Raw genomic sequence first — 12331 nt, forward strand, 5'->3', positions numbered from 1 at the left:
TGGGTTAGGGAACCCAAGGTTAAAACTAAAAAGCCTCACTTCTGTCTTTTTTGTAATATTACCACTGTCAAAATGATAACAACAATATTGTAAACCCTTATGTTAACAAATTTCAATGGGGGGAAGAAGGGGATTTAAGCAAGAAAGAGATAGAGACAGGAGGAAAAGGAGGGTTAGGTTTCTCAAAACCCTTAATAATGTCCAGTGAAGACAAATGCTTCGGCGAAGTGGGAAGGTTTGACAAAACGACAAAACTACCAAGAGGTTGACACGATGGAACTTTGCAGTAGTTTGGATTGCCAAAGAAGAGAACATCGGGTACCTGCTGCTTTCAAAGAAATTAAATGGACCAGAACCTTAGAGAGAGACCCATGGAAGCTCACAGGCAGTTTCCTTTACGATTCTGGCAAATCCTATGCAATTTCTGTGCGTTCTGAATACGGAAGAATCCGATGCGAAAACTTTCAAATAAAGCAAAATAAATTAGAGCATTGAAAACGATAACTTCCTGTTCAACATGATTCATGACTGTAATAGTAGAAATTTCTACAACTGTCTATGAGCTAAAGGCTAAAGCTTCTTTCCCCTTTTCTGATCACCTTAAATTAGATGAGACAACAAAGACAATTAAGTGTTTAACAATATGGTTTCAGAGATAGCTGTAAATGTAATCTTTGGTGGTAACACATTTCTGTGTTGCCAAGTAATGCCATTATGTTCTTTACGTGCAACACATGCATCATTCATGAGTTCTTTAACATTTTAGTCATAAAAAGAAAAAACTGAAACTCATCCACGGGACTATTATGATATTGGGAATAACCAAAAGGGTCTTCTTAATCTTAGTTAATTAGTATGGAATCATGACTAGAGGTAGGAACCCAACTTGGCCCTAGTGGTATTCCAGGTCCGGTTGCTCAAGTCCAGACGGTCTTTTCTCTCTCTTTTGCTTTTCTTTTCTTTTTTTTTCTTTTTTGTGGGTTCCAAACATGCCCTTAATTCGACGGACGTTATCCTAAATCCGTATTGATCGAACTAGCTCATGAGTCAACCCAGTGAGTGACTAAACCATGGTCAGAATAGGTACGAGACTCATCACAATTCATTTCAAAATTCACTCACTGGGGGGTTAGTCAACATTAAAGTCGTAGTTGAAGTTAGAGTTCAAATTCAAGGCAATGATTTAATTCAACTTCAACTTCAAGTTAGGTGTTAGTAGACGAGTTCAAGTGCACGGGAAAACAGATTCTAATATTAGTGTCCCAAAATGAAAAATATGATGTAAACAGGATAATGAGTAACTTTTTATAATATACATAAATAGAATATATACCTAAACAGATAATTAACCAAAATAAACATGGTTACTACACTAATAACTGATTTAATCTAATATTGAAATATATTAATTAATGAAATACTATATTAATTAATTATTATAGTTTATTATAAAATAATATAATAATTACATGTGACAATAATAAATTATTAAAAAATAAATAAATAAGTAAAAATAACAGAAGCGATTATAATAAATAAATAAATTAATTTATTAATAATATAAGATATATTTTAACATTAAAAATCACTAATTTAATACAATAATAAATAAATATATTATTTTATCAATAGCACAATATATATTTCTACATATTATTAATTAATAATATATTACCACAAAATATAAATCCATTGGTTTAATTAATTATAACAATGGGATAATTAAACCAAAATAATTGATCAAATGTTTACTTTAACAATATTTAATTACGACTATTAAATCACTAATTTAATACAGTAATTACAAAAATGAATATATTTTTACAGAATAAATAAAAATAATTATTTTATTAATAACAAAAGATGGAATTTTTACATAGTATTAATTAATAATATATTTTTACAAAATAAAAAATGATTAATTAAATTAATTATAAAAATTGGATAATTAAACCAAAATAATTGATCTAATGCTTTCTTTAACAATATTTTAATTACCAGTCTTAAATTTTTAATTTAATATAGTAATAAATTAATGAATATAATAAATAAATAAATCTATTATTTTATTAATAACGTTGGATAAATTATTAATAACATATCTATATATATATAGATATATAATTAAAACTTTAAAAAAATACTTGAAAATGAACCGAGTTACTCGTAATAGTCCACAATTTATAGCATAAAAGCAAACGTTATGCCTTGGAATATAACAACGAGTTCGTGCATTTAATATTAAAATCATTAACTTACTTGTTTAGTACATATGAATGACAAAATACATGTTCAAAAGCTATAAAATACAACCATCAATCGCTATGGTATCTCAGAATTGTACGACTCTTCTGGATTCTAATGCACGCTGCCTCCGAATGTTTGTTGATTGGCTTTTTTCATCCACAAGACCATCAATATCATCTCTATCTTCATTATCATTTATACCTGTTAATCGAACCTCATCACCTCCTCCACCAAGCTCATCACCTGAATCATCATCTTCCGATTCAAACATATCATTGTAATCCTCTCTATGTATATAATTATGTAATATGCAACAAGTTATTACAATTTTTATTTGGATCTTATAAGAAAACGAAGGAGCACCTTTCAACATTTAAAATCGAGCTTTTAAACAACCAAAAGTTTGTTCAATAGTATTTCTCAAAGATGAGTGTCTTTGGTTGAATAACTCTTTATCATTTCTAGGAAGGTTGTCTCCAAATTCTTGTAGATGATAATGAGTTCCTCGATATGGAGCCAAAAATCCTGGCAGATTTGCATAATTAGTATCAATTAGATAATATTTACCTAAAGGAGAAAATATATTCCACCTAAAATAATTGAAGATAATAATAGACAAAAAGATATAGAATAAAAAAATATTATTTACCTTCAAGTACAAAGAGTCTATCTTCGCGAGTCAATGCATTCTTTAGTACACAGGAATCAGCTGCTAATCCCTCCTATCCAGCAAGTACATAAGTGAATTGCATGTCAAATGTACATGTTGCCATCACGTTTTGTGAGAGATAACCCTTTCTGTTCTAAAATCTTTGTTGTTCTTCAAGTGGGATGTTTGCTTTGATATGAGTTCCATCAATAGCCCCAATACAATCATAATTATACTATTTTAATTAATACAAAGTAACTTTATAAATTAATCTAAAATTGTTCATTAGAGGGCAAGTGATGTTACCATAAAATACGGATAAAACATTGGATTGTTTAAAACGTTCGAGTGAGTGCGTTCTGAAGTCCGTTTGATGGAATCAAATTGAAATTTGATAATAGAATTCAACACCTTATTGAAATAACTACTTCTGGTCCAGTTTGATCTATCAAACATCTCTGATGTGATATTATACGATTGTTGTTGACCAATAGTTAGGAGAAAATATGCAAGTTATTCTTCCACTGAGATGGTCTTTGTGGCTGATAAAAATCCTCTACTATTAAGTATCTCTGCCAATTTGTGAAACACACTTTGATTCATCCTGTAAACTTTTTGAAATTTAACATGTGCTTTCTCTAATACCTTTTTGCAAATAAAGCGGACCACCAATCCCACAAGAACGTGGTGCACGTCTATTGCAATGGCTGAGATAATATTTTCCCATGGCGAACAAAATACATGTGAATGCTAACATACTTGTAATCTTTTCTTTGTCTGTAGTAATATCCATGGAAACTTGCAAATACATTCACCACAAGCACAAGAGATGACTACAAAAATAATTTCTGTTTCTTCCTAAAAGTCACAAAAACAAACATACCACTATCTTCAATCATAACCCTTTTTCAATCACACCTCTAGACAACCATATCCAATCACAAATCCAGTTTCATCAACATTCCCACATTCCTACCTTCAATCACTCATCCTACCTTGAATCACAACCATGCATAAATATATTCATTCAATTGTCCACGTCTATACTCATCCACACAATAAAAATCCAACAATCATGAAAAACCAAATCTTAACCATAATGACATTCATAATCTATCAATGATAAGTCTTACAATGCCATAATTAAAAAAAATCATTAAAATACAAAACACTCGTCCCAAAGTACATTGTGTACTTAAAATTCATTACTACATTTCACTAGAACAATATTTAAGCCAATGGAGCCACTCTTCCACTGTTAGCTTCGTAAACATGTCCCTCTTAATTTGCATATCCAACCATTCAGGAGCGTGAAACTTTAATTATATCTGTAGGTCTGGGATTTCCATGACGGCTTCGAACCAATTATTTCCGACATTACCATCTTTAGGTTTGATAGCATCACTAAATACCGCGGTGATTTCCTTCATTACATAAAAGAATATGCAAGTTTCATTAGTGGACCTTTCAGTTCTCTTTCTATGATAAGTTGAAGTTGACGGATTACCACTTCGAGACTGATCAGGTGCCGACTCATTCCCGCTAATGAATGGTGATGGAGTACCCCTACCTAAATTGATATCCTCGAGCATGTCCAATGGTGAATGTTCTAACTCATGTTGAACATCATTGCACATGTCTACACTAGTTTGACTTATTGTCCCCATAGTTATTGAGTTTTCCACTACCAAAGCAAATTTGTGTAAAGTAGGCACCCTTCACATCTATACTTCTCAGCATCTTGGTGTTCCTACAAGAAAGGAACATGTTTAGACCTCTTGGAATAGATTTCTAGTAATGCATAAAACATACAAAATGTTTAACAGTTCAGCATGATTTACTGACCTTGATGTAGTCTTGCCATACAGAATAACAGTAACTCGTGTGGTTGCATTCGAGTAGAACCCACTAGTGCTGAGACAACTCATTACTGTTTGGTAAGTTTTCTTCCATGATCTTGTTCGATTCTTGAGTTGCTCATGATATTTTTTATTAAATGTGTATTCATTGAACCTATTAACACAGTCCATATAAACCTCATGCTTCAAAACCCCATTGGGCAACTTGTTCCCCATATTGACCTGGTCAACTAAGAGATAGAGCATTTTGTTGTCATCCTCAAAGTTCCAAATGTCATATGATCGAGGAGTTTGTTGTCTTCTTCCAGCCATTTATAATCTAAATCCGAGATGGTTCTCATGAAAAAAACTTTATCAGACAACCTTTACCCGTAATAGTAACTAGGGACACATGGAAACACAAATAAGTAGTTAAAAAAACACGTGGTGGATATTTATAAGTCATTCGAATCTCCTCACCACATGGCAAGATCATTCTATAATACATCAAAATTATTCATCAACATTCGATAACATTTACAAATTAATTAAACTAATTCCATTGCAAATGACTAGAACAATACAAAAACACACTCATCAAGTCCAAATTTACCGAACACCCCTGGTAGGGCCCCATATGACTTCACAGTCACTACGAACCGTACCTTGTCAGTGATGGGGGTCGGGTTTTGTTGGCTAATGGACGCCCGTGTAGGCGACTCAGCCTAGTTTGAATTAGACTCAACCCATCCATTAGCCCCATAAACCCTAAACCCTAAACCACCCTCCATTAGACCTTGAACCCTAAACCTAACTCCATTAGCCCCCAAACCCTAAACTCTAACTCCATTAACCCCTAAACCCTTAACCCTAGCCCTAATTCTAGAACCTAAACACTAAACTTTTTACACTCAACCGTATAACCCTATAACCCCAAACTCTAAACCCCTAAACACTAACTTCTATAAACCGTACCTTGGCCACGCTTTAAAAAAAAATCTAAACCCTAAATACCATAAACCCTAATACCCTTAACCATACTCTAAATACCCTAATACCCTTAACCATACTCTAAATACCCTAAACCCTAAACCCTAACCCAAAACTCGAAATTATACTCTATAAAGACGAAATTGAACCCTAATACCATAAACCTTAACCCTTTATCCCAAAATTATGAAGAAACTAAAAAATAAATACAAATATCGCAAACAAAAGTTAAGATTAAATTAAATACAACAGTAAATTAATTAAAAAATTAGGGTTTAGTATTACCTTCTGAAATTTGGGGAAAACAGAAACCCAATGGGAAAATCAAAGCCAAATGGGGAAATCAAGGGAACTCGAAGTAGAATCGAAGAAATTTTTGCTGGAATGAGGAAATCGAAGGAAATTGAAACCGAAATGGGTTAAATCGAAGAAAATCGGTAGGATCTTTAGGAGAAAAGAGAAGAACGAGAGGGAAAAGGGAGAGGGAGGTCGAGAGGGAGAAAAAAGGAAGAAGAGAGAGGGAGACGAGAGAGGGAGAAGGGAGAGGGAGGCCGAGAGAGATAGGGAGAGGAGATGTGAAGACAATGAAGGGAAAAGAGATGTGAAGACGATGAGAAGGGAGAAGAGATATGAAGACGACGAACGAAGAAGAAGCCGAAGGGAGTGCGAAGACGAGAGGAAGAAGAGAGCGGGAGAAAAAAAATTCAGGGGAGGAAGGCCGAGAGCAAAGAGAGTGCGAGAGAGAAAAAAAATCCATCGGGGAAGGAAAGACGCGCCCCGAACGATGGCTTCAAGGGGATTATTCACAATTTTGGGCTGAATACTGATTCCACGATTTTAGCCTGAGACGATTACATATGTTTTTCTGATGACACTGGCGTTGGTGCACCACTAACAGCTTCATTGAATGAACTATGTAATAAGTGTGAACTTCATTTTCACTGCAATGTTGACTAACCCCCCCCTAAAAGTGAAATATGTTAGGAAACTATATGCTTGCTGTCGTTCTCCATTTGAGTGTGTCAAGCACTAGAGTCTGGTTTTGCCTGAATCAACCTGGGCCCTCCCGGAAGTTCCCATGCAATTTCCTCCTCAACAAACCCAACCATGAATTCTCAATCTTCTTCAGACTGGTATAAATTACATCACTCAGCTCTCTTATTTGCAGACCAATTAAGAACTCCCACAAATGGCCAAGTGGCTTTCCCTATCCACCATGACCTCCAAACTCAACTTCCCTGGCCATAGGCGGAGGTCCTCCTTTCCGGCCAGTCCTGCCTCCCCGGCTACGTCCTTTAAGGAGCCACAGGACTTGCTGGAAGTGTTCCGTTGCTTCGACGGCGATGGAGATGGGAAGATATCCAGCCATGAACTGAGAACCTTCTTCACGTCGAGAGGTGAAGTGATTTCGTTAGACATGGTCGAGGCAGTGATTTCTGAGCTCGACAGTGATGCGGACGGTCTTTTGGATTACAACGATTTTCTGCGTTTGGTTGACACAGGAGAAGGTGATAACCAGATCGAGAAGAAGAACGAAGATCTGAAGATCGCTTTTGAGATGTACGAAGTGGAGAGGGGATCGGGCTGCATAACTCCCAAATCGTTGCAGAGGATTTTGAATCAGCTTGGCGATGATAAATCATTGGATGAGTGTAAGACCATGATAAGATCTTACGATCTGGATGGCAATGGAGTCATCGATTTCAATGAATTTTGCCAAATGATGACTTAATATTTTTCTGGCAATAGGTTTTGGATGAATGTTTGCATCTATAGTCTGTTTTCAAGTCTCTGCTGTATCTTTTGATCTGAAGATTTCTTCTTGAAATGTGAAAATATCAGGAGGGAAGTCCATATCGGCTATTCATTGGATTTCAAGAGTGAATATCGGAAAAATATAAATTTCAGTGCCTGCGGGAACGGAAACGTATTACCAACTTTAGAGTCGGTGTCTTTTCTATTAACTTTGAAAACCAATTTTTATATATATAAAGAAAAGCCTATTTCTTACGGTTTAATTCAGTGCAGAGAAATGAACCCTTGAATTCATCTGAGATGGTTTACATTGCAGTGATGAGAACGTACACAAAAGGAAGAAAAAAAGTGCACGGAGCTGGAACCTGTCGGCTCTTCCATTAAATTCCAAATAGATGTCCTGGAGCACCACGTCTTGGCATCGAAAGCCTTCACTACACAACAGGTTGACAGCAACCATCTATGCCAACAGTCCCCTAACGTTTCTTAAACGAACGACGCTGATCTTAACCAGTGATGGAGACTGCAAAACAACCAAAACTCAGATCTTACGTGTATGATTTCTTTCTTTCTTGGTGTCAGAAAGATTTCAGATCAGTTAACTGATCAATTACCGCTCTGTTGCAGGAAGTAAAGGGGCAGTACTGCTGATCAATGATGATGGGATTGTAGACATCTTTCTTGGTTCGAAAGCTTGAGAGCCGACTCGTTAACTTAACGAGGGCCCGGGATTCGATTTCAGGGAGTCGGGAGGTGGGAGCACTGAGTAGGAGCAAGTGGGAGGTCGACTTTCAACTTCATTTCTTCTGCTTTCATTCTCTCGGCGGAAATCAGGGGAAGAGAAAATAACATTCGTCAGGCAGCATTCAGTGAAAATGGGGGGATTTCTCATTCTCCCTTTTCGATTATTTACTCTCTTTCTTCCTCTTCGATTTCTTCCTCTCTGATCTTCTCCCTCTTCGATTTCTTCCTCCGAACTTCTTCCTCTCTGATGGAAGTGACGGAAAGAGGTAAGTTGTTTTATTCTTAATCTTTTCGGTTTTTTTTTCATCGCCGACCTAACACTGATTTTTTTTCATTTTTATCCTATGTATTTCATTATTTATCTTTGATCGAACAAATACCTCATGCTGATGTTGTTTTAGAAGATCCGTCCTACTTATTTCTCAAAGGTAATCTCATTCTCCCCTACTGTTGATTTTTATGTTTTTTAGCTTTTACCGTTTTGTCTATTTTGTGTTTTAATTGGTGTTTCCTAATGAAAGGAAAGAGGAAGATAAAAGTTGAAGACACTTCTAGCTCCCATAACAAAGATACCGAAGTAATTACACAAATTGAACTTAGGAGACGATTTAGACATTCTTCACATAGCATGATCCTTTGACTTATACCGAAGTGATGAAATCTACTGATTCATACTTACGGAAGCAAGCAGTTACATGAAACGGATTAAATTCTTTCATAACATACATGGGAATTGGCAAACTTACCTCTAGGATCTAGACTAATAAGATGCAAATGGATTTTTATAAGGAAACATAATCCTAATAGGTCCACATAATAATACAAAGCTGGATTAGTTACTAAAGGTTTTATTCAAAGAGAACGAATTAGCTTTTTTGACACTTATTCTCATCTCACTAGAATAATTATAGTTCAAGTGGCACTGGTTGCATCATATAACCATGAAATCCATCAAACAAATATTAAAATCACATTTCTTAATGGCTAATTTGAAGAAATTTTTATTTGGAATAGCTAGAGGGTTTTAAAGTTCCTAATCAAGAGGATAAAATGTGTGAGTTAGTTAAATCCTTATATGGTCTAAAACAAGCTGCTAGGAAGTGGTATAAAAATTTGATTGGGTGATTCTTTCTAATGGTTTCAGTATATGTGATTTTGACAAATGTTTATATTGGAAAACATACGATAGGTCTTTCATTGTTTTATGTCTTTATGTAGATGATATTTTATTTTTAGAAATCAAATTGTCAAAATTCTAAAAGTAAAAAAACACCTCAGTGATAACTTTGTCATGAAAGTCGTAGAGTTAGTGAGTGTAATTTTAGGAATTAGAATATTATAAAATAAAAATAAATTATTTTGAGTCAATCTCATTGTGCGGAAAAAGTTTTGAAACGGTTTGGGGATGGGGAGTGTAAACCAGCTAGTACAACAAATTAGTGAAAGTCTAATGTATAAAACAAGTTGTATCAAACCAAAGATTTCTTATGTAATAGGAAGATTTGGTAGGTATACGAGTAACTAGGGGTGGCTTCGAACCGAGCCGGCTCGCGAGCGGCTCGAGTTTGGCTCGGTTCGATTCAGTATCTATTGAGCTCGAGCCAAGCTCAAACACCGAAATCGGCTCGTTTACCTTAACAAGCCGAGCTCGACCGAAGCCAAGCTCGGTTCGTCGGATCGCGAACAGGCTCGAGGTGAGTCAGATCGGTATCGGGATCGGGAGCGGAAGAGCGGGAGCCTGAGCGGGATCGGGAGCGAGGGGGAAAATTTTTTCCTCCCCTCATCATCGCCAAACCCCTCCTGTCGGCTGTTGTTGCCGCCTCTACTGCCATCGCAGCTATTCGTTGCCCGTCTCTACCGCCATCGCAGTTGCTCACTGGTCGCCTCTGTGGCCGTCCGTTCGATTTCTTCCTCTCTTCGTCATCGCCTCTGTTTTCGTCGCCACCGCTTCCATCGCTGCCGCCTTCGTCGCAACCGTCATCCCCGATGACAGGTCCTCCTCGGCACAATAACCCCCTTCCCTCCGCGTCGTCTTGGCAAAAAAACAGAACCTAGTTCAGGGGAGAAATTAGGGGAGAAATAATCTCCCCCCTCCCCCGCGCAAAGATGATCTCGCACGTGCGAGATCATAAAGTAAAAAAAAAAAAACTTTTTCCTCTCGAAAAAATTAAAAATAAATTTTATAGAAATAAGTTTCTATAAACTATTAGTGTCTCATGTTTTTTTAAACATTTTTCTAATTGAATTTCTTTTATTAAAAATCATATAGTTTTCTTAGTAAGATTTTCTTACCAAGATGGGGTAGAAAACTGTATAGAAAATTTTTGAATAAGTATTTAACAGTTGATGCTGAAATACTTTTAGCATGAAGCAATTTTCATTGCAATTTTGTGTTTGATATTTTATTTAATTAAAAATTTATCGATAAGTATAATAATATATTAGATTGATTATTAATTTTTATTTATTTCCCTAGAAGAGACAATAAAAGGTCCATTTAACTTCCCTCAAAAAGTTTTAAAATATTTCTTGTAATTTTCTAATAAGTCACTAATAGTAATAAGATTTTATTTAAAGGTTTTTTTGGGAATATGTATCATAGGAAAAATATTTTTAGATTTTTCTAGAATATAAATTTTCATATAGGGGCACTAAGGATACCATAATAAATTATGGCCAGATTCAAAAATTACAAAACAAACTAGACAAAAATTGGAGTAAAAAAGATTAATATTGGTGCATTTTAATCTATTATTGAAATTCAATCTTGAACCTCCCCTATCATTATATTTTTTTAAAATTTTTGCATAATTTTATATATAATTTATTCAAAGCCAACCCTACGTGCAAGATAAAAAACAAGGAAAAAAAAATTCTTTATCCCTTCCTCATGGCTCTTAAAGAAATTGAAAATATATTTTAGTAGAAATACGTTTCTAGAGATTATTAGTGGTTTTTTCAATAAATGTAGAAAAGACATTTGTAGTAGAAATATAGGGACCATTAGTGCCTCATGTTTTTTTAAAGTATTTTTTTAATTATAAATTATTTTTAAAAAATCATATAATTTTCTAAGTAAGATTTTTTTTGCCAAGATGGGTTAGAAAACCATATAGAAAAATTTTGAATAAGTATTTGACAATTGATGATATAATACTTTGAGCATGAGGCAATTTTCATAGCAATTTTGTGTTTAAAATTTTATGTGATTAAAAATTTATCGATAAGTATAATAATATATTAGATTAATTATTAATTTTTATTTATTTCATTAGAAAGGTAATAAGAGGTCTATTTAACTTTCTTAAGAAAAATTTAAAATATTTCTTGTAATTTTCTAGTAAGTCTCTAATAGTAATAGGATTTTATTTAAAGGATTTATAGTTTTTATTTGGGTGATTGTAAATTGATAGTGATATTTCATTTAATTTTGTTGTGTTTGATTATTGTATGAAGTTTATTTATAATGTTATGCAGTGTATGGAGTGTTTAGACTATTTTATGGAGTGTATAAACAATTTCATGGAGTGTTTATGGAATGTATAGATAATTTTATGGAGTGTTTATAGACTGTTTATGCCTAATTTTAAGTAGAGGTCATGCCGAATTTTATAAAAGTATTATATATATAGATTATGCTCAATTTTAAGTAGAGGTTATGCCCAATCTTATACACGTATTATATATATAGGTTATGCCCAATTTTATGTAAAGTGTATGCATAATTTTATATACATTTTATTCGATATATATTTTTTGAAAAGTTTTAAATGTATGTTGAGGCTCGAAACTCGTTGGGCTCGAGCTTGATAACAATTTTAGGCTCGAGACGAGGCTCGGCTCGAAGCTCGGCTCGAAATATTTAAATCAAGCTCACCTCGAATATAAGTAGGTTCGGGGTCGGCTCGGATCGAATATAAGCAGGTTCGGGCTCGGCTCGGCTCGATGCCACCCCTAAGAGTAACCCCAATAAAACTACTTGGGATGTTATTGAAAGGTGTCATTAACTAAAAAATACACCTTTCTAAATTTCCTACTGTAATGGAAAGGTAAAGTGATGCTAACTAAATTTTTTATTTCAATAATGCAAAAGACACCAGTTGTTTTC

The 12331-nt window shown here is 34.5% G+C and overlaps 1 protein-coding gene across 2 annotated transcripts; it reads left to right on the plus strand.

Annotated features, from left to right (window-relative positions):
- The first annotated feature begins 6877 nt into the window (after positions 1 to 6877).
- Positions 6878 to 8595, plus strand: LOC137953844 (probable calcium-binding protein CML41). Of its 2 annotated transcripts, none has more exons than XM_068801364.1 (3): positions 6878 to 7376; positions 7796 to 8033; positions 8107 to 8595. In XM_068801364.1, exons 1-2 carry the CDS (start codon positions 6914 to 6916, stop codon positions 7861 to 7863), a joined length of 531 nt encoding a protein of 176 aa, XP_068657465.1. In that variant the 5' UTR covers positions 6878 to 6913; the 3' UTR covers positions 7864 to 8033; positions 8107 to 8595. The 2 variants fall into 2 exon arrangements, with proteins under 2 accessions (XP_068657465.1, XP_068657466.1); XM_068801365.1 differs by having other exon boundaries at positions 7796 to 7924; positions 8107 to 8121.
- Positions 8596 to 12331: the final 3736 nt, after the last annotated feature.

Source organism: Aristolochia californica, unplaced genomic scaffold (genome assembly GCF_029961685.1).
Source record: "Aristolochia californica isolate CCGP_79_NKW_82.1479 unplaced genomic scaffold, dmAriCali1.0.hap1 SCAF_16, whole genome shotgun sequence".
NCBI lineage: Eukaryota > Viridiplantae > Streptophyta > Magnoliopsida > Piperales > Aristolochiaceae > Aristolochia > Aristolochia californica.

What these genes read in the sequence shown, in the direction of transcription:
- LOC137953844 (XM_068801364.1), top strand. Translation starts at nt 6,914, where the DNA reads ATGGCCAAGTGGCTTTCCCTATCCACCATGACCTCCAAACTCAACTTC. An exon ending in TGATAAATCATTGGATGAGT is followed by an intron (nt 7,377 to 7,795) that starts GTAAGACCATGA and finishes TTTACATTGCAG; the next exon opens with TGATGAGAACGTACACAAAA.